Source organism: Phocoena phocoena, chromosome 12 (assembly GCF_963924675.1).
Source record: "Phocoena phocoena chromosome 12, mPhoPho1.1, whole genome shotgun sequence".
Taxonomy (NCBI): Eukaryota; Metazoa; Chordata; class Mammalia; order Artiodactyla; family Phocoenidae; genus Phocoena; species Phocoena phocoena.
The window spans coordinates 89,038,297-89,062,207 of NC_089230.1; the positions used below are offsets into that span (position 1 = coordinate 89,038,297).

Sequence of the window (23,911 nt, forward strand, 5' to 3'; positions counted from 1 at the left end):
AAAAGTTTGAAAAATTAAATGTTGGTTTCTTCGCCACACGAATCTGCAAAACACAACTGAAATTTAAACTGGGTATAAGTAGGTTAGAAGACTCTGTTCTTTAGTTTTGTTCCAGGAAGCCCCATCTGAGAAGTTGTATTCGGCATATCTTGGAAAAGTACAGTCCATTTGTGATTCTGATCCATGAAGGGCCATAGTTAGCATGGGGCCCTCTCCCTCTCCCTCTCCCTCTCCCTAGGCAGAGACCCTTCCCTCCAGGCTAAGAAGGGGCAGTGTCTGACGAGTGGAGCACAGGTTGGATCCCAGACCTCACCCACCCTCTCTGCACGAGGTCTTTGTCCAGTACAAGACAGTATTGATCACAGAGCTCATCCTCTGCGTAGGCAGTAAATCCAATGACCAGTGAGCTCTTTTCCATTGAAGTATCAATACAAATATTCAGATTATTTTACAAAATAAAATGCACTTATGTTTTGGCCTAAGTACTGCCATTTATAGTGTTACATAAAAGTGTTTACCACTCAGTAAGTTTACCATTGTGAGCAGGCTGACAGTTGGAAAATCTCTGTATTGCAAATGTGAATGCTTCTCCCGGAATTGTTCTCAATCCCTGGGGCAGTCACTGTGCTCAGACACTTTTTTCTTTTTCTTTTTTTTTTTTGCAGTACACGGGCCTCTCACTGTTGTGGCCTCTCCCGTTGCGGAGCACAGGCTCCGGACGCGCAGGCTCAGCGGCCATGGCTCACAGGCCCAGCCGCTCCGCAGCATGTGGGATCTTCCCGGACCGGGGCACGAACCCGTGTCCCCTGCATCAGTAGGTGGACTCTCAACCACTGCGCCACCAGGGAAGCCTCCAGACACTTTTTATACTCAGGAGGGGTGCAGTCGTGTTTGTATATGTAACAATATAAACTGCAGACACATATTTTACCCTTAAAATAGCTTTATTCATTTTGAAACAGAAATGCTGCATTGTCCTTGGGGCAAGAAAACTGAGAAACAAATACATATGCTATCTGCCACCCATGCTCACAATTATTAAGTCAGGGATAGGCTTTTGTATTTATAACAAGAGATATAGAATGATTTTTCCTTTTAACTAAGAAACATGAAAAGTGAAATAATCTCTAATATGAGAGTATATACTATTATATTTTCATGAAGATATAGATGTAAAAATCAATTTTACATATTCTAAAATTAGACTAAGAAAAGGAGAGAGACTTCATTTATGTTATCCAATTACTACATATTATATTAACTATTAAGACAGAATTATTTTCAGTTTAGGTTTAATTTTATTTTCCCCAGATTAGATGAAAATCACTTGGTGCTGAGAGGGAAAATGAAATGAAAGTAAAATATATAAATCTTTGAAATAGTGACTTTTATTTTCATTAATAAGCTCAAACTATTACAACTGCTATTTTATAGCAGAGAATGGTAGTGTTAAAACTGGTCAGTGTTTCTAGTCATGTATATTGATGTATTTAAAGATTTGTTTTGTTCATCACCTTAAAAATTAGTCTAATTTGTTATTTTTATTATAATTTGACATCTAAAATCATCTTTGTTTTACATGTGTTTTATTTGACAACATTCATTCTATAAGCATTTATTTATTTTTATCATATGTCAGATATTAGAGTAGTACTATGAGTTTAACACCACAATGATTTGATCACTTTTTCTGAATTGCTAATGAAAACTTTTGGTTTATTGATTTTAATCACCAAACAGTATTTTTTTAGCATCTGGTTACCTTATTACAAATGGACAGCAAATCTATATGGGACGCAAAGATGTTTTCTTCATCTCTGTGAGTTTTTCTTTTTTCAATCTTATCTACTGGAGTTTAATTTGCCTGTTTTATAGTCCCTTATTCTGTTTCCATTTTCTGGCCCACACCAGTACAAGGACATTTATCTTATTTATTTTTGATAGTGTTGACTGAAAAAAAACGCACAACCTAAGAATTGAGTATCATGTTTTATTCGGTGGACTTGTTGAGGACTTAAGCCCAGGAGGCAGCCTCTCAGGTCTCTCTGAGGGACGGCTCCCAAGAGGAAAGGAAGGAGCCAGGATATACAAGAGTTTTTGCAACAAAAACCATGTATTCAGAACATCAAAAGATTACTCTTAATTAAAGAAAAAACAGACATCTCAGGTTAATGGATTTAGCACTTTTCTATGTATGGGAAGACATCAGAGTCTGGGCTCATTGAAATCATTCTTTGACATGCACCTTAACTACCCAGTTTGCTAGAGAGTAATCCTGTATCCTGTTTTCTCCATTCTAAATTCCCTCAAGGTGCACAGTTGGTGGTGGCCACAGTGGCTGCTGGCTTAATGGCTGTAACACTTTGTTTACTGACACGGCAGATGACATTCTTTGCCCACAATAGGTATGATTGACACTCAGCATCCATTCCTGTTTATTGTGGTTTCTGTACTGCAGAGGCAAGGATGTTAAAAACTACAATATCTAAACTCCCTTGAAATTGAAATTGTAAATATAAATTGAGTTCCACCAATATAAACATACCTGAAATCTGGAGGATATGGTGAAGGTCTTTTCTGGGTGTCTTAGCAGTTTCATCTGGTGGAGAAGGTCATGGACATGTGGGGTTTCATGCAGCAGATTTCACTATTGAATCACTGACTATGTATTAGAAAGCAGGACTGGCAGAAAGACTGCAATTTTGTGTTGAGTCACCAGCTTCAGAGAGAGGTAGCTGGGGAGGAAGTGGTGGCAGCTCTTGGGTACCCAGCTTCCCTCAACTAGTGCAAGGGGATCTTGAACTCAGTCATTCAATGGTGGCTTTTATGCTTCTTACTTTCCTGCTTACAACTGAGGTGTCATCTCCCAGAGAGTCAGATCTGTGGTTCTAGAAGTGACCCATACAGCCCTTCCTTCTAAGAAATTTGGAGTGTCTTATTCTGTTATTAAGGCCCCTTTTGCTTAGAAACCTAGAGTGATTTCTGTTTTCTGAGCTGAACCCCTACTAACTTTTATTCTATCTTATTTTCTTGATTTTGACCAAGACATCCTTACTGTTCCCCTCAGCTTAACTAAACTTTAGACAGACTTCCTCGTGACTCCAAGGCACACTCTCTCTTTCTTTACAGCATTCACTTTAGAAAACTCGTAATTGTAAATTCTCCATCCCATTGAGGTTGGAACTTTCTTGCAGGCTTTGCCAATTTTACAACCCAGGAATGTCTTTCTCAAGGACCTGAAAGTCAACACTTTGATGGAACCATAGAAGGTTCCATCCAGGGAGGGGTGTGTCTAATGTCAATGAGTGACCATTAGCCACACAGATGGCCTGAGCACACTGACCAACACCCCCAGCCCAATATCCACCAGCATTTTTCCACTCGCTCATCCCAACACTTGAAAACCCTTCCACCTACATTTGGTTCAGTGCAGTTGTGTTCCATAGCTCTCCCTTAATTCAATAGTCTTTTTCTTTTATTGTAATACTCTTGAATAAAAATTTCCTTGTCTTTTTACTGGTCTGGTGAACTCTTTTTCTTTCCCTGTTCCTATCTTATGGTTTAGAGTTTGTAATATCCTTCACAGTACTAGAAGGAAGAAGAAAGCTACATTATTATTCTTAATTGTTTAAAATATATTGTGGACTGTTTTATTCAATCAAAAGAATATACAAGCAATGTATAATGTATATTTATTGTATAAGATAATATAATAAACGTTGTGTACCTTCCATCTGCTTCAAGAAATAACATTAGCAATGAGTTTAGCCTTCTCGATATCCCTCTCTGAACACATTAGTATCTCCCACCTTGCAGAAACAATTCTGAATTTTATATTCAACATCCCTTTAGCATTCCTTAGCATTTTATTATATGTGTAGGTATCTCTAAGTGATGTTATTAAGTTTGTGTGTATTTCACTTTTATAGGGACAGTTATCAGAATGTAAGTGTTTTTACAGAATTTGCTGTTATGCAAAATAATATGTTTGTAAGATTCAACCATGTGAATGACTGGTTGTGGTGGTTTTTATAAGCCCTCCAAAAATGTTTTTCCTGAATCACCTTTTATAGCCTGATGAACAGAGATGCACACAGGATGTTCACTACATGACAGAACATTACAAAGTCGAGAGTCATGGACTGGTCTTTGGGCAGCTACTTCTAACTTTGATCTGGGTCCCCCAAATCTCTTAAACTTGCCTTTTTATTTTTCTTCTTATAATGTGATATTGCACAGAAATCATTTCTAAACACCCTAGAATACTTATTTAATTGTTCTCATACAATTTATCAGGGAGAATGGTAAGAATATATTGCTAAGTAGGAACAAGAATAAGACTGAATTTCCCACTAGCCAGAGTTCAGATTAAATGCTGTGGGATAATACATAGACAAATAAAGTTTAAAAAGTTGCTTTTAAGTTCACATAGGTCATCAAAGAGTAGTGACAGCTGTTTCTGTAGACCTTTCATCCCTATGTGGAATAGTATATTCAGGTTAACATGTTCTTAAACATACTGATTTATTATAAATAGTTGCCCCATAAGAAAGAATCAATGGTTTCACACTGCTTCTAATATGCACCCAGTAAACCACAGCTCGGATATTTTGTGTGTAGCTTAGCAATGTTGGTGCTGGTTTAATGTTAAAATTCTGGAAAATATCAAACAGAAGACAAACACGCTGTGCTTTAGTGTGGAAAATTAGATCTCATGTTTAAGGAGAATTCTTACAGTCAATAGTCAGCTGAACAAAGACATAAGATTTGTATTCTTTAGAACTACAGCTTAAGAAATACTAACTGTAAAACACTCTGAGTATTACAAGAAAACATTTCACATTGAGAAATCTGTAGTAATTGCTTTCCTTTGAATTTAAGATTCACTTTAAATGGAATTATGGGGTGTGTTTATTCCATTGTCTTCTACGTATCTATTCCAAAGGAAATATGTAAAGAAATTTAGATGTGGAATGTAGAATGGCACCAAAGGTACAATCTGAAACTTTACTTTACATATACTTGCTTCCATTTCTACACACTGTATGATTTTAGGGCAAATTATTTGTCTTCTCTTAATTTAATTTTTCCAGCTAAGAAATAGAGATAATAATAATAACTACTTGATAGAATAATTATAAAGAGAATTGGAACAACTTATATTAAATACCTAGCACTATTTTAACATAGAGTAAGACTGTATATAAACTATATACATGTATATATGCTAGTCTCCTTACTATTATTATTATTAAGAATTGAATTATTATTAAGCTATTCTCCTTACTATTATTATTATTAAGAATTGAATTGAATCTATATATATATGTGTGTATATATATATAAGCTATTCTCCTTACAACTATTATTATTATTAACAGTTGAATCTCTGCTTTGTTATTGTGTTTAACAGGAAGATCAGAACATCCCTGTGAGAAAGAACTTTATGAGCGTCTTTCCAACTTACATGTTCATGGAATATGCAGAGGAAGTGAACCTGGCGAAGGCTTGCCATGTTTATGCACACCTGGACTTGTGGTAAAACTTACTGATGGGTTTTGTTGTGATACATTATTTTCATCGTCTTTGAACGAGAGGAAATACTGGAATGTTGCATGGTGACAAATGGAGGTTGGAGACGTTCCTCTCAGTACCTCTCTCCTCTGTCTGCACTTACTGTGCTTTTCTCACCATTCCCCTTCCCTTCCTCCATCCATCACATGCACCCTCAGCCCTTCCTATCAGGAGAAAAGCATTCTGAGAGACTGATCTATACAAAGGTGCAAGTGACCAAATGCATTAAAACATTAAAGGGCAAGGAATTCTTATATTTAAGCAAAACATTTTTCTTTTTAATGCCAGAGAGGAGTTACTTAATACCATCAGGGTATTGGCAGAACCTCCATTTTGCTCAAGAACATAGCACTGCTACCAGGGCTGAGCTCAGAATATTGTGTGTCTGGGGAGGATGAATCTCCTTCTTTGGCAAATTGGAACAGGTGACTCCATTAGCACTAGAATAGACTTACCTGGTAGAAATATCTCTATTAAAAGACAGCTTTTGACCACAATCCTTTATTAAAGCTGGCCACAGCATATGAATATATCGATAGTAAGGGAACAGCAATTGTCAAGACTGTGTTGCCAGGAATTCTAAATGTATATATATATATATATATATATATATATATATATATATATATATATATAACTAAATCACTTTGCCATACACCTGAAACTACCACAACATAGTAAATCAACTATACTCTAATATAAAATTTAAAAATAAATTGTTTTTATTTCCCTCATGGTGCAGTGGTTAAGAATCTGCCTGCCAAGCAAGGGGACAAGGGTTCGAGCCCTGGTCCGGGAAGATCCCACATGCTGCGGAGCAACTAAGCCCATGCGCCACAACTACTGAGCTTGCACTCTAGAGCCCGCAAGCCATAACTACTGAGCCCGCATGCTGCAACTACTGAAGCCTCCATGCCTAGAGCTCATGCTCTGCAACAAGAGAAGCCACCAGAATGAGTAGCCCGCACACTGCAACAAAGAGTAGTCCCTGCTTGCTGCAACTAGAGGAAGCCTGCATGCAGCAATGAAGACCCACTACTGCCAAAAGATAAAAAATAAAATAAAATGAAATTTTAAAATAAAACATATATATTTATAAATTTGATTAATAGATGGACCAGTCTTAACCAAGATTAAGGCTAAATAATTAGAGAGGGTATCCAGTCAGGTGCAGTATTAAGGAATCACATGTCAAGGAAATGCGAAGCCTGGCCAGTGCTGAAGAAGGATGCCCAGGTATGAATGGGGCAGGGGACTCCTCAGAGCTGGAGGATCAGTAGCAGGAGTGTCCGGAAGTGGTTAAGGAATTGAACAGAAAAATGGTTGATACCTATCATTGGAACACAAGAATTTGAGAAAGCCTGGGTATAAGTCCAATCTGTCTGAGAGGGACATGGGTAAACTAAAACAGAATAATTGTTTTCCTTTCTCTGAGAATCCTCTAGTCCAGGCTTTGCCCTGGGGAAAGAATTTTCCCTTAGTGACCGCAGGAGGATGATCTTTGAGGAAGAATTTCAGGCACTCTGACAACAGAGTGTGGGAGGTATTCAGTGCCAAGAAATTATTTTTGTATCACCTCAGATTACATCAATAATAGCTCCCTCAAGGAGTCAGTAGAAAGAGAAGAAGACTGAACTCTATCCTTTATTTAAGTAAATTATTCAGCTAATGCAATGGTATAGAGAAATCTAAATAACTAGAAAAGAAATGATCATTTTATAGATTTTTTTGTTAAACAAGAAGAATTTACTACCAAATATCTTTAAAATTCCTTTGAGGTATATGTTGACAATGTAAAAAATATCCTGAAAAACATATAGTTTTATAAAACCAGAAGTCTACTAATTGGAGGGAACTGTTACAGATATAATAAACCTATATTTTATTATGGAAATTAACAAATACATTTGAAGTGGATATTCTTATAGCCACTGTCTCAAGTATTGAAAGCTAAAATAAAACTTAAAAACTTACAATCGTAAGATATACTGTGTGGGTAAAGCCTATAAAAATATAAGGGGGATTCTACTTTTGTTAATGCATTTGATATGTTCTAAAATGAACAGATAAAGATAGAGGAAACAATTTAGTGAAAAAGAATTTACAATTTATGTTGTACCTATCAATATTATAACAGTATATAGACACTTTAAATTAAATATGACTTAAAGATATACCCTTGAAAATAGGATGTAAATTATTAGTTGGAATTTCAAAGAAAAATGTTTTGCTCAAATATAAGAAAATCAGATATAAGATTTGCAAATATTGTCTCTCATTTAGTAGGCTGCCTTTTTTACTTTGGTAGTTTCCTTCACTGTGCAAGAGCTTTTTAGTTTGATGTAGTCTCATTTGTTTATTTTTGCTTTTGTTTTCCTGGCTTGAGAAGACAGATCCAAAAAAATACTAAGACCTATGTCAAAGAGTGTACTGCCTATGTTTTCTAACGAAGAGTTTTATAGTTTCAGATTTTATGCTTAAGTCTTAAATCTATTTTGAGTTTATTTCTGTATATGGTGTGAAAAAGTGGTCCAGTTTGATCTTTTTGTGTAGCTGTTCAGTTTTTCCACCACCATTTATTGAAGAGGTTGTTTTTTCTCCATTGTATATTCTTGCCTCCCTTGTCATAGATTAATTAACCATGAGTGTGTGGGTTTATTTCTGGGCTCTCCTGTTTCATTGAGCTATGTGTCTGTTTCTGTGCCAGTACCATGCTGTTTTGATTACAGTAGCTTTGTTGTATAGTTTAAAATCACAGCGCTTGATATTTCCAGCTTCATTATTCTTTCTCAATATTGCTTTAGCTATTTGGGGTCTTTTGTGTTTCCACACGAATTTTTAGAATTATTTGTTCTAGTTCTGTGAAAAATGCCATTGGTATTTTGATAGGGATTGAATTGAATCTGTAGATTGCCTTGGGTAGTATGAACATTTTAGCAATATTAATTCTTCCAATCCATGAACATTGTTAAACTTTATGTGTATTTGTGCCTTCTACAGTTTCTTTCATCAGTGTCATAGTTATTGGAGTACAAGACTTTTACCTTGTTGGTTAGATTTATACAGAGCTAACTTATTATTTTTTATTCAATTTTAAAGGGATTGTTTTCATCATTTCTCTTTCTGATAGTTTGTTATCAGTGTATAGAAGTAAAAGAGATTTCTGTATATAAATTTAGTATCCTGCAATTTGCTGAATTTATTTACTAGTTCTAATAGTCTTTTGATTGTGTCTTTAGGATTTGCTATATATGTATCATGTCATCTGCAAACAGTGACAATTTTACTTCTTCCTCTCCAATCTACACTGATTTCCTTTTCTTGTCTGATTGCTGTACTTAGGGTTTCCAACACTGTTGAATAAAAATGGTGAGAGTGGGTATCCTTGTTGTGCTCCTGATCTTAGAGGCAATGCTTTCAGCTTTTCAACATTAAGTATGATGTTGGCTGGGTATTTCTTATATGTGGGCTTTATTATGTTGAGATTTGTTCCCTCTATACAGTTTGTTGAGGATTTTTTGTCATAAATGGATGTTGAATTTCATTGGAATCTTTTTCAGTATCTATTCTGATCATTGTATAATTTTTATTCTTCTATTAATTAATGTGATATATCACATTGATTGATTTGTGGATATTAAACCATTCTTGCATCCCTGGGATAAATTCACTTGATTGTACTGTAGGATCATTTTAATGTATTATTAAATTCCTTTTGCTAATATTTTCTTGAAGACTTTTACATCTGCATTCTTTAGTGATATTGGCCTATAATTTTCTTTCTTTCTTTCTTTGTCTGGTTTTGGTATCAGGGTGATGCTGGCCTCACAGAATGAGTTTGGAAGAGTTCTTTCCTCTTCAGTTTGTGTAGTTTGAGAAAGATAGGCATTAACTCTCCTCTGAATGTTTGGTAGACTTGTTTTTTTGGAGTTTTTTGTTCTGTTTTGTTTAAATTTCTGACTCAATTTCATTACCAGGAATCAATCTGTTTGTACTTTCTATTTCTTCGTAATTCAGTCTTGGGGGATTATACTCTTTTAGGCATTTGCCTTTTCCTTCTAGGTTGTCCATTTTATAGGCATATAATTGTTTGTAACAACCTCTCATGTGGTGTTGGTTGTAACTTCTCCTCTCTAATTTCACTTATTTAAGCCCTCTATTTTTATTGATAAGCCTGGATAAAAGATTATCAATTTCATTTATTTTTTCAAAGAAGCAGCTCTTAGTTTCAATGATCTTTTCTGCTCTTTTTTTAGACTCATTTATTTCTGCTCTGATCTTAATCATTTCTTTCCTTCTGCTAACTTTGGGTTTCTTTGTTTTTCTTTTTTTAGTCCCTTTAGGTGTAAGATTATGTTGTTTTCTTTATTTTTCTTGTTTCCTGATGTAGGCTTATATTGCTATGAACTCCCCTCTTAGAACTCCTTTTGCTCTGCTCCATAGATTTTGGATCCTGTGTTTTTGTTTTCATTTCATTTCTACAGGTATTTTTTTTTTATTTCCTCTTTGATTTCTTCAGTGATCCATTGGTTTTAAACTACATGTGTTTTTGCAGTTTTTTTTTTTTTTTTTCTTATAGGTAATTCTATTCTCATGATATTGTGTTCAGAAAAGATGCTTGGTATGATTTTAAACTTTTTAAGTTTTCTGAGACTTGTTTTGTGGCTTAGCATGTGATCTATCCTAGAAAATATCCCATGTGCACTTGAATATGTGTAGTCTGCTGCTTTTGGATGAACTATTCTATAGATAGCTATTAAGTCTATTTGATCTGATGCATCATTTGAGACCAATGTTTTCCTACTGATTTTCTGGCTGGATGATATGTCAATTTATGTAAATGGGGTGTTAAAGTCCCCTACTATTATTGTGTAACTGTTAATTTATTTCTTTATATTTATTAATATTTGCTTTATGTATTTAGGTGCTCCTGCTTTGAGTGCACATAGATTTACAATTGTTATACCTTCTATTTTATTATTATGTAATGTCATTCTTTTTCTCATCTTACAATCTTTGTTTTAAAATCTATTTTGTCTGATATAAATGTTGTTACCTCAGTTTTCTTTTGATTTCCATTTATGCAGAATACCTTTTCCCATCCCCTCACTTTCAGTCTGTGTGTGTCTTTAGATCAGAAGTGAATCTCTTGCAGGCAGCATATATATGGGTCTTGGTATTGTATCCAATCAGCCATTCTGTATTTGATTGGAGCATTTAATTCATTTATATTTAAAATAATTATTAAAAAGTATGTACTTATTGCCATTTTGTTCTTTTTCTTTTATTTCCCTTTCTTCCTTTGCTCTCTTCCCTTATGATTTGATGACTATCTTTAGTGTCATGTTTGGGTACCTTTCTCTTCTTTATGTGTATATCTATTATAGATTTTTGGATTCTGGTTACCATGATTTTTATATATAACAACATAAATAATAATTTTTAATTGATGATCTCTTATTTTCCAACATGTTTTAACACCCTGCATCTTTACTCCCTCCCCTCACATTTAATGTTTTTAATATCATATTTTACATCCTTCTTGTTTTGTGTATTTCTTAACTACTTATTGAGGATATAGATTGCTTCATTGCTTTTGTCTTTTAACTTTCCTAGTAGCTTTACAAGTGTTGCTCTACTATTGTTATTGTATATTTGCATTTACCTGTGAGATTTTTCATTTTGTAATTTTCATATTTACAGTCATTGCCTTTTCTTTTTCACTTAGAGAAGTCTGTTTCACATTTCTTGTAGAGCCAGTTTAGTGGTGCTCAACTCTTTTAGGTTTTGCTTGTCTGTAAAACTCTTTATCTTTCCTTCAAAGCTGAATGATACCCTTGTTGGGTAGAGTTGGTTGGAAGTTGTAGCCTTTAATCACTTTAACAATATAATTTCTCTTCCTTATGGCCTAGAAAGTTTCTACTGAGAAATCAACTTATAGTCTCATGGACTATAAGTTGCCTTTCTTTTGCTACTTTTAAGATTCTTTCATTACCTTTCATTTTTGCCATTTTAATTAGAACATGTCTTGGTATGAACCTCTTTGGAGTTATCTTGTTTGGGACTCTCTGTGCTTCTTGGACCTGAATGTTTGCTTCCTTTCCCAGGTGAGGGAAATTTTCAGCTATTATTTGTTCAAATAAGTTCTCTGCCCCTATTTCTCTCTCTATTTTTTTTTTTTTCTGGGACTTCTGTAATGTAATTGTTAGCATGCCTGGTGGGGTCCCATAGGTCTCTTAAACTATCCTCATTTATTTTAATTATTTTTTCTTTTTTTCTGTTCAGTTTGGGTGATTTTCACTACTCTGTTTTTCAATGACTGATCTGTTTTTCTTATCTACAGTTGATTCCTTCTACTGTAGGTTTTATTTTATTTTCCAGCTGTGTTTGGTTCTTCTTTATATTTTCTACTCTTTGTTGAACTTCTCACTGTGTTCATCTTTTCTTCTCCCAAGTTCATTGGACATCCTGATTATCATAACCTTGAACCCTTTACTGGGCAGATTGTTTATTCTACTTCATTTAGTTCTCTTTATGAGGTTTTGTGTTATTTATTTTTTTGGAACATATTTCTCTCTCTCCTTATTTTACCTAATTCTTTGTGTTTATTTCTATGTATTAGGTATTTTGGTTATGTTTACCAATCTTGGAGAAATGCTCTTATGTAGGAGTCATCCTATGAGGCCCAGCAGCATGCTTCCCTCTGGTTGCTAGAGTCATATGCTCTAAGGCTGCCCCCTTTGTGGGCTGTGTATCCCCTTCTATTGTGGTGGGCCAAGAACTTGGGGCTTGTTGATAGATGGGGCTAGATTCCAACCCAGTTGGCTGTGAGACTTTGCCTCATTTCATGTTTGCAGGGCCACTGGAGGACAGGGCCAGGTCTCTACACAGCTGGCTGTGTGGATCCAGGGCTGCAGGTCTGGTGCTAGCCCTTTTTTGGGTGGAGCTGTGTCCTCATCTAGCTGGCTATCCAAACTGGTTGCTGGGGGGGTGGGGGGGCTTGGCACGTGGCTGGTGCTGGTCACTCATTGGTGGGGCCATGCCCCTGCATGGTTGGCTCTGTGGACCAAAGGGTCAGAGGGACACAGGGCTGGTGCTGGTCCACTGGCGGGGAGGTAAGCCCTTGACACAGCGTAGTGGCAGGATTCCAAAATGTTGCCTGCAAGAGCTTGTGTTCACATGATGGAATGACTTTCAAAAATGGCTGCTAACAACATCTCCATCTCCTGTGGGTGTCTCAGTTTGCCTCTGGCCACTCTGGGAGACTCTACAAGATCAGCAATTGGGTCTAACTCAGGCTTCTCAAACTATAGTCTCCATGCTGGAACTCAGAGTGTGTGAGATTTTGTGCATACTCTTGAAGAGCAAAATCTCTGTTCCCTCAGCCCTCTGGGTCTCCCATATGCAAGACCTGCTGGTTTTCAAAGCCAGACTCTCTAGGGGCTCATACCCCAAGTGCAGGATGTCTGGGTGGGGGAACTCAATATGTGGTTTTATCTCTTGCTTTTTGGGGCGAACCTCTGCAGTTGTGATATTCCTCCTGTGTGTGGGTCACTGACCAGGTGGGTCTGGGTCTTGACCATACTGCATCTCCACCCCTCCTACTTTTCTCCTTTTGGCTCCTTCTTTATGTTTTTAATTGTGGAAAACCTTTTCTTCTAGTCTTCATATAGTTTCCATGGTTAGTTTCTCTGTATTTGTAATTTTGAGGTGTCTGTGGGAGGAGTTCAAGTTCTTCCTTCTCTGCCATCTTGGCCACACCTTTGACAAAACTGTTTTAGAAACAGTTATGGCAAATGTGTAAGACTATTGAACAATTGCTTTTTAGATTTTTTCCTTCCTTCTCCAACTAATCCTGAGAGTAAATGGGATATAAAGAAATAAGACTCATAATCATGGCAAAAAGTCAAACTTCAGTGGTATCTTAAAGAATGTCATTCACAGAATAATATAGAGTTTCAGAGAGGCTTAAGGAACAACGTAGTTAGTAGGATTACAGGATAGGTAAATTGAATCCATTAGGAGTAAGGATTAAGTGCTCATATAGAGCTTAGGTGAACGTGGAAGCTGTGGGCATAGGGAAGAATTGACAACTCACAGAAGGGGTAAGTCAGAATAGATGGGAAGAGACTAAATCTTGCAACAGTTATCACATTCTAGTATAATATTTGCTTGTTTCCTTATTTATCTGTCCACCCTGATAGATTTCAAGCTCTTGAAGAGCAGGGATAATTTTAGTATCTTTGAGAGAACAAAATATAATACATATGTTTTGAATTTGGTTATCATTGTTGAGGGTTTTTTTTTTTTTTTTTTTGGAGTTCTTATCATATTAATCACAATAGTGTTAAGTTCCTAGTCTGAACATTACAAAGTTTCTGCCATATCTGAGTCTGATTTTGGTACTTTCTTTGTCACTTCAAACTGTGTTGTCTTTTAGCATGCCTTGTAGTTTTATAGTTATAACCACACATGGAGTACCAGATAAAAATAACTGAGATAAACAGGTGTTTAGTAAGAGACTTTATTTTTGTCTAACTAGGAGTCAGGCCATGTTTACTCTTTGCTCTGGCTATGGGTGCCAGGGGCTAAAATCTGCTGATTTCCTTGTTTTCTCTCCTCAGTAATCACTGAGCTTACTTAGAGACTTCTTCTTAAATCAGTCTGATCTGTACAGCTCTTTCCATTGTAGTCCCTGTTACTGTAAGGGAGCCCTATTGATGTGGGTGAAGTGGGAGAGTAGGGTCTCAGTCCCTTTGGGAGCCTGTGCCTCAACTCTGGGCTGTGAGCTTCACATGTACTTCTCAACCTCCCCTTCTTAGGTGTGACAAGAAAGCTTCAAGAGTCTGGAGATGGGAATATTGATTAATCATTCTGGCAAAAGTTTCCTTTGGGGTCAGGCCTTGTTAAGGAGAACAGAATGCCCTGGAAGTACTTCAGAACAGCTATTCTTCCCCTGCTGTTGGAAGCACAAAGAGATTTTTCTCATGTATTTACCATGAAAACCTGGTGGAACTCCTGGAGATAAAATTTAATGAAAGTACAGAGGATTCCCTAAGATCTCCCCCACTGCCCCGGAGTGTTTAATTTAACTCTCAAGCTTGTACACAGTAGGCCTCCAACACTTTGTCAATTACAGATTTTCTGACTGTGGCACTGGCTCCAGCAATGGTTTCTGCTCTGCTATGATTCTCTGTTTCTGCCTTACTGTCTGTCCAGTTCTGGGGGGAGGAGTTTGCCCTGTGACCTCAGCTGTACCACAAATCAAAGAAAAGTTGTTGTTTTATCCAGGTTTTTATGATTATGAAGAAGGGAGTGATAACTTCTAAGCTTCTTACACACTGGACCAGAAACCAGAAGTTGTGATTGTTTTAATAATAAAATAACATATGAATATATTTAATAAGGAAATAGATGAATTTTCCTTCATTCATGAAATTCAATGTGTCTTTTAAAAAACTGATTTCCTATTCTAATTAGGCTTCTCAGGTATCTCACCTTGAATGATTATCCTATTTCCCAGAGTTGCTTGAGTTCTTCATGGAATTGCTTAAAAGATACTAAATTAGTTGGCAATCAGATTCTCTACTAACATGTAGAAATTTTTTAAAAATTATAAATTATCTTGTACACAGAAGTATAAAAGCTGATATAATAGCACACATAATCTGTTAAAATATATCAAATTATTGGGAATATGCGAGCATTGAATTTCTGATTATAACTTGAAACAGCAAAACTCAATACAAATCATCAAGCCTCTTACTGAAATAATTTGTAGCAATTCTCTTCACATTAAGTCTATTTATGTTAACTTCAACTTCCCTCCAAAATCATCATTCTTCAAACAGATCTTTGGAAAGATGCTACATGTTTTCTATATTTCTTCTATTTAAGCTATTTTTAAAACTCTCACTAACTACATTGTCATATAAAAATGTTAACTCAGCTGCATGTTTATGAGATTAGAGAAAATTAATATTGCTACATTTAATATTAATATTCCTACAATGATTCTTTGATAATGAAGAATAACTTAAGGAGTGAACATCATCTGCTATTTTTTCTTTATTTCTGAGAATTAATATTTGGTGCATAATATTAAAGACCGAAACTCTCAGATTTTCTTAATGTTTTGAGCTGTGACAATCTCTGACAAGCTGATAATTTTTGCGGATTATTCTTTTTAGCAGATCTGATTGTGAAAGTGAATCACATCACTAGAGTACTTACATTATTCTGAAATTCAAATGCTCTGTAAAAGAATTTAAGTGACAGACACAATTTATGGAGTGTCCTAGACTTGCTCACTAAAAAATTCAAGACAAATTATCTCCTTCTTTTCCGTTTGATCAGCATTGCTCTTTTCTTCCTCAGTAAATGAATTTCTACCAAACAAGACAGATCCGTACATTAACTGGTGACTGTGATTGGGTCATGCTTATTGTATTTTACAGAATTATAGTAGTCAATAAAATTGTTAACTTCATTCTTTAAATTAAAACACAGATCTTTATGTAGCGTAGAAGCTGGATTCTATTAAAAATGGAAAAAAAGGGAAAAACACTTTCTGAATGAGAAAATATGCTCTGAATTCTACAGCAATACGGTCTATTTGCACTACTTGGTTTTTAAATGTCATTTTCAAAATAGACCTAAGAACAAGGCACAGGATAGCAAGACAGACCATTGGGTTTCATGTTTGTTTATCCTTCTGGTGTTTATTTTATCATGATATAAAGTGATCAATGTTGTTAATAAATATTCACAAGTATTTGCTGTGTTCAAGATGCTGTGACTCATCCTATTAAATAATTAAAGTTTATTGTCTCTATGTAGAAAGTACATAAGCAAAGGCATAATTCTTAGATAAACTTAATAATTCCTTTTTTAAAGAAGGATGTTTTATTGTTTTTAACATTTATCCATATTTGAGATCAGGTTATTGATATTTTAGATCAAACACATCCCTTGGACACTCACCATAGCAAAGTACTTGTAAATCATATGAAGAAAAACATGAACACCTACTGTTCTTACATTCAAATTAAGGAAAAGGGGGCAGGTCCATAAGCAAACGAATGCACAGAAAAACAGCAACAATGCTCCCTTTAAGGCAAAATTTGATGCTTTGCTTTAAGATATTTTGAGCATATTTTGTGTGCAGAGCACTATGCTAGACCCTCAAAATAATGTAAAACTTCATTAGTTTCAATTTCTCACTAAAGAGAGCTTCAGCTGAGTGGAGTAGACAGGTGCATATGGGATAATAAGAAAGACAGCAATGGGTTTATGCAGGAAACTGCTTGCCAAGGGAAATGAAGACATTATCGGGGACACTGTTTGTGGTTCTAATATTAAAAGTAATAAGGCAATTGTCAAATCTGAGTAAAGTACTCATTAGAGGAGCTTTCTCAAGGGACGAAGATTAAGGTTTCCCTGCAAGGGTTAGAAAGGAATCTCTAAAAGTGCCAAGACTTCCTCTGCTTACCTAGGTTGGAAGCCCACCCAGAGGGATTGCTCAGTACTGCTAATGAAAACGCTGTGTGCAGTAGTTAGAACAAAGGCTCATCTGTTTCTCAGGACCAGTTTCACCACAAGCATCTCATCCTTGTTTGAATGTATTCTAAGCATTCTAACCAACACAGTAACAATCTTTTGTAATCCAAGGGTTGTGATGATATTGGAGAAGGAAGAAAGGTACAAATTTAAATGAAACTTAACAACCAAAGAGGAAGTTCTCTGTATAATGTAAATATAGTTTATAATGGGCAAATATAGTTTAATATTTTCATAAGTACACTATTGAAAATAAGAATTTTTCTTGCATTTTATATAACAGATCTGTGGCACAGTTATGATGTACAACCCAAATGTCTTAGAACAGTGGTTTTTATTGGTAAATGAAGTGTAGTAAAATTGTGACTACCCCCTAGAGCTATTTAGATATCATGGGTAATAATTACCCTCCTCTCATCTTTATGCATCTATTTCTTGTATAAACAGGGCTAGTGGATTAATGTTCATATTTGACAGAAACTTAGAATATTCTTGGTGTTATATCTTACCTCAAAGGAGAATGGGCTTAACATTTTAGACCTCAGTTAGATAGAAAGTTCTGTGAGCCTCAGTTTCCAAATCTATAGCATGAAGGTATAGATGATGAGTTGACTGCTGAATGATACCTAAGATAACATTGTTAGTACATTGGAAAGTTGGGAACAGAATGCTAAACGCTCACACTTATAGGCTGGTGATTTTTTTCTCTATGACTTACCTTTTATTCATTTATTATTAAGATAAATATCTCTGTGCCATATTGGTAGGGTTAGGGGCAGAAGATATTATTGAATCACTTTCCAAAATAAAAGCATAGGCTGGATTCCAAAACCCACTCCATAGCCTCCTCTACCATTGACATCCCCCACTACAGGGGTACATTTGCTACAAATGATGAACAACGTTATCACCCAAGGTCCATAGTTTACATTAGGGTTCACTCTCGCTGTTTGCATTCTATGGGTTTTGACAAATAAATAATGACATGCATCTACCATTATACTATCATACAGAGTATTTTCACTGCCCTAAAAATCCTCTGTGGTCCTCCTATTTATCCCTCCCTCCCCTCTAACTCCTGGCAATCACTGATCTTTTTACTGTCTCTTTAATTTTGCTTTTTCCAGAATGTCACACACTTGGAATCATGCTAAGTCTTTTCAGACTGGCTTCTTTCACTTAACAATATGAATTTGTTTATTCCATGTCTTTTTATGGCTTGATAGCTTATTTCTTTTTAGTGCTGAATATTCCATAGCCTGGATGTACCGCACTTTATCCATTCACCTGCTGAATGACATCTTGGTTTTCTTGCAAGTTTTAGCAATTATGAATAAACCTGTTACAAACATCTGTATGCAGGTTTTAGTTCATTCATAACTTTTCAGTTAATTTGTATAAACCCCAGGGAATGGGCAATTGCAGGATCTTATGGTAAAATTTATTAAGTTACCTAAGAAACTGCCAAACTGGATTTCAAAGTGCAGTACCATTTTGAATTTTCATAAGCAATTAGGCAGCATTTTATAATTTGTTTTCATATCAATTACCAGACTGCAATCCAGCAGATCCATCATTCGCGTGGCTCTATGTTTAGTGTGTGTTCACACTCTCCCCCTTAACCTCCTCTTCCCTCTTCTCTTCTTTACTCTGCTTTTCTCCCTTCCAATAAGCTCCACGCAAACAAGAAATATGTACAACTAGTTTTCTTCTATTCTCCAAGTTGATGCCACATAATAGATTCTGAATAAGCCTTTGTGTATCAAATGAACAATAATATGGATGAGACTATAAATGTTTTGGGTTTAATTAATCATACTATAAATTTGCAATCCAGAGGCTATTGGGTGCAATGCCATACAACATTAAATATATCACAAATTCCTTTCTGCCATAATGGTTAAGTGATTTAAAATATCATTTGAGCCATAAGCTACCATGAGAAGTAGTTATTATTTGTGAAGCTTTAACTATTTGGCAGGCTAAATGTTTTAGCTGCATACCTCATTTAATGTTTAAAACAAACTCGTGACATAAGAATCATTATTCTCCTTATCGTGCAGATGAGGAAACAGATTCAGAGTTTGAAACACTTATCCAGAGCTGGAAATTGTTAGAATTACATTTTTCCATTAAATCCAAATCTTATACTCATAAACACTAGGTCAGAAAGATTTTATTCTGCATTCAGCTCGAGTTCTGGATCTTTTCATTCTGAGCTATGCTCAAATTTCTCTTGTCAAAAACAGTCAGTCTACACTATAAAGGACTAAACTCATATCATTCTTACAAAAATTTTCTTATGTTTTTGCACCAGACTTTCTTATTTCACATGGTTCTTATGTTTTAACAAATAGAACTGTGCATTTTACATTTGCCAGTTGATTCTATAAGTAACTAAATGCAGGCTAGACAGCAGGAGGAAATATGATAACCCACATCTACTGCATTTCTTTGATGATAAAAACCAATCTCTCTGCTTCCCTGCTCTTTCTGGCATTGCCACTGAGAAACAGCAGGATTTTTGTGCTTCCCTTGTGTCCTGGGAGTCCTTTTTTATTCATACTCAATGCACCTGGTTTAGCATTTTCCTCTTAATTAAAAATAAATGAAATTAAGAAAAAAGTGGCTCTACAGGGAAGAATAAGACCTGTTGATCCTCTTCCTCCATGTGGTACTGTGGTTCAGCTCATCATATTTTGTTTGTAGCATTTGATTTATTTTAGGTGTTAGATGCTATCCTTGTAACATAGTGCTTGATTTGTTTTGTCTTACTTTGTGTAACTGTTTTCATGTCATTAGCACTTGCATTTCCTAAGTAAAGGGAGGATTGTATACACAGGCTCAGAACTTGAAGCTCAGCTTCAAAACATTCTACCTGTAAGCCTAACTCATTGAAGAGAGAAAGATAACATGTCTTGCCAAAGTATGTTATAGAAAATAGGCTTGGTAGTGCTCAGAGGCAACCTGTTTAATGTTTTAAAATGAAGATTTCACCTTTATGTCCTAAAGGTAAAGAAAAGTGTAAAATTATCAGTGTTTTGATAAATCGTTGATGTGTGTCATGCACACAACTGTGACAGTTTTGGTTGGTGTAGAATAGCATCCCAATGAAAGAAAAAGATAAATAAATGATATTTATCAGCTAACATGTTTTGATAGAGTTACATATATACGATGTTATAGATGTCAAAATAAAGATATGACTGGGATATGTGGAAGTTGTCCTACAGAGAACAGGTAAGGAAGGTTGCAAGTTATTTATAAGCAACGTACATGGAAGGGTGTGAGGGTGTGTTATTTAAAAACAAAAGTTATGGGCTTCCCTGGTGGCGCAGTGGTTGAGAGTCCACCTGCCGATGCAGGGGACACGGGTTTGTGCCCTGGTCTGGGAAGATCCCACATGCCGCAGAACGGCTGGACCCGTGAGCCACGGCCGCTGAGCCTGCGCGTCCGGAGCCTGTGCTCCGCAACGGGAGAGGCCACAACAGTGAGAGGCTCACGTACAGCAAAAAAAAAAAAAAAAAGTTAGTACACATATGTTAGTACTTCTTGAGGACTTGATTTACAGAATTACTTGAGATGTGACTTAAGGAGATCAAACAAGTAAAGAAGAGAGAAAACATGAATAGAAACAAGTATAACACAAATTAGAAAGAGATGAGTGGCCTAAGGTGTAAACAATTAGAGGATTGTAGGGATTCAGAGAATGAAGACATTATTTCTATTGCAGGAATTAGTAAATGAATCATGAAATGAGTGTCTTTCCTCATGAACAATAATTGAACACTCTGTGACTGAGGAAAGATACCCTAAATTGCATAGGCATATGGTGGTAAGGAAACTTTCTACTTGCCAGCTCTCAAATGACCATTGGAGAATCCTGGTTGTTCACAGCGGTGAGTCTATAGTATCTGCTAGTTTCATCTATTCTTCCTGAAATAGTAGGTTAGTCCAGGGCATTTGACTTCTGAGATATTTTAGTGGCTCTTAACTTGTACATACTCAGGGCTCTGAATCAGATATCAGATCGTAGGACTGGTGATTCATAGACAGTGGCCTCAGAGAAATCTTGAATATGCTTGATTTCAATGTGGGGAGGGGGGATTTGGAGCCACAATTTAGAGGAGGCTATTGGCATTAGGAACCCAGAGATTTCATTGTATCAATCACACTGATAATTTGCATCTATAATAATTATGATAGTTATTAAATGATTCTGATATGATGGCTGATAGAGTAGATTTTCAATATTGCTGTGTTGAATTATATCAAATCAAGTACAAATTATTTAAATTTAAATTGAATACAATGGTATTTCCAACATGAGCTCTGCCACAAACAAGACTATAACTTTAAAATTCAAACTACTTCAGCTTACTCAGTCCAATAAGTATAGTTAACTATCACCTCTTTGATTAGGATCACAGAGAGGAAAATTAATTGCATGTAACTGAATTCATCCATTGTGGAAAGTTGATAAAATACCATTTGCTTAAAATTTGAAGATACCCCATTTATGTGCATCTTCTATCAAAATATAATAAGATAATTGTTATATGGATTGTTTTATTTCTAAAACTTGATCTGGACTTTTAGGGTTTTATTTATGTGAAAACAGTAGAAAAGTATTCAGAGCAAACTAATTACAAAGGTAGTTTTAATCCAATCTTTCTATAACTCCAAAAAAATTTTTTTTAAATGTTTTTTATGTACACAGGCACATTTACCAGTACATAAAAAGGGGGAAAATGTTTAAATATCTTCATTATAAATGTATTAGAAATATATTATTTATGTATCTGCTCTGAGTAATTTGTATGTATAATTAACTTTCAAATGATTATCTTATTTCTCAAATTGTTCTTTCATTAATTAAAATGTGGTTCTCAAATTAAGACCCATTGTACTCCACAGGCTTTTTTGTCACCTGTGAATTTCAGTGAAAACCAAGTAATATGAAGATCTTTTCTTAAGACTCCAGTTCAGCATTTCTAATCAATTTGAGTTGACTAGATCAAAGGCTCTTGGTCTCCAACTCATTAGAAACATTACTGTCTTCTTTCAACCCAATGTGAAGCAGTCTCACTTAGCCCAAGACCACAGTCTCCCCAAGAACATCCTTTACTAACCTATATCTCACACACAGAGCCAGACACTTAAGGACTATTTTGGTTCTTAAACAGCTATATACTACTGGGAGTTCAAAATGTGTCAAACGATAATTACAATATGATAGGTAATAGACACAGTTAAGGTCTGCACAATATTTCATGAAAGCACAGTAGTGATGTACAGTGGACTCTTGAACAACATGTGTTTAAAATACATGCATGGATCCACTTACACACGGAGGTTTTTGTTTTTGTTTTTTTCCAATAGTAAATTCTACAGCACTACATGCTCTGCAGTTGGTTGGATCAGAGGATGCAGAAACTCTGATACAGAGAAACCAATAAGTTATAAGCAGATTTTTGGCTGTGTGGAGGGTCAGTACCTCTAACCCCCATGTTGTTCAAGGGTCAACTGTATTTTTTTAAAACTGGAGGAACACAGAAGAGAATACTGAGAGAATACTTATAATGAACTGAACTAAAAAAGTTGGGTACCTAGATTACCTGTGTTCAAGGTGGGAATATGTGGCAGAAGTGGGATTCACAAAGGAAAACAACATATGTGAAATAGGAATTAGCCTAGCATATGTGAAAAAATGGTAAGAAATGATAATAAGTTTTGAGAAATGGCCAGTGGCTTTGTGTGCTATGCTAAATCATTTTTGTTTTTGCCTAGGAAGAGTGGTAAACCACTGATGATTTTCTAAGCTGAGGAATGACCTGGTCAGATTTTATTTTAAAAGATAACTTTGGCACACATTCCACCAGCACAAGAGACAATGGGACTGTCCTTCCATCAGCTGTATCCCCGTCTAGGACTTGCTAAGCAGCCATACAACTCACTCAGGGCTCTATTTTCATCATACCCAAAGCCCAGGAGTTACCTCATACAACTTAAGTGTGGTGTAGGGGAGGTTGCTAAGTGACTTTGATCTTATTTAACTTCCCAGTTCTTAAAATCAAAGAATTTATCCATTCTTCCTAGCACATCTTTGTTTAGTAGTTGAGTATTCCTTAACAAGAGACCCTGGAAACAGGAGAAACTGTTTTTCTCAAGTGTATAAGACACAAAGGGAAAGTAGAATAGTACCAGCTGTACATTTTCACCTGTCGCCTCTGGTCTCAAGACAGACTATTCACATGATTTGGGTCCTTATTTCTCAGAGGAAACTTAATCTCCCTTGTAAGTCAAGACTGGCATCTATTGGACTCTCATATTTGGTTGCTTGCATTTCTTGTGACATATGGCATGTGAAGGGTCATTTGTGTTTCAAACATCAATTATGTAATGTGTGGGTGGAAATATACTGATATTTTGCAAATTCAACTATTTAATGTATAGAGACAATTTTGTAAGTATCGCTTATATATTCATTTAAGGAACCCTCATTGGCTAATGGCCAACCAACAGTGTGCTGAGTAGGGCTCAGAATGGAACATACGTAGGCGTCTACCTAGTGGTTCTTGTAGCATACCAGAAAAGACACAGCAATAAAGGTAATTGACAAATGAAAATAAAATTCAAACTATACTTAGTTTTCTGAAAGAAAAGAAAACGTTGCAGTGAGAGAAAAATAATGCAGGTGACAGAGAAGTTCTTTCTAAGGGGGGTACACTTCAGACCTGAGCACGAGAAGAAATCATCCAAGGGAAAAGTGAGAGTT

General features: G+C 35.7%; 1 protein-coding gene across 1 annotated transcript in view; it reads left to right on the forward strand.

Annotated features, from left to right (window-relative positions):
* EYS (eyes shut homolog) overlaps nucleotides 1-23,911 on the forward strand; it is a 1,660,061-nt gene that overhangs the window by 777,152 nt on the left and 858,998 nt on the right. Inside the window, 1 exon segment of the mRNA XM_065888819.1 lies at nucleotides 5,414-5,538. Within this exon segment, the coding sequence (XP_065744891.1) occupies nucleotides 5,414-5,538 (125 nt within the window).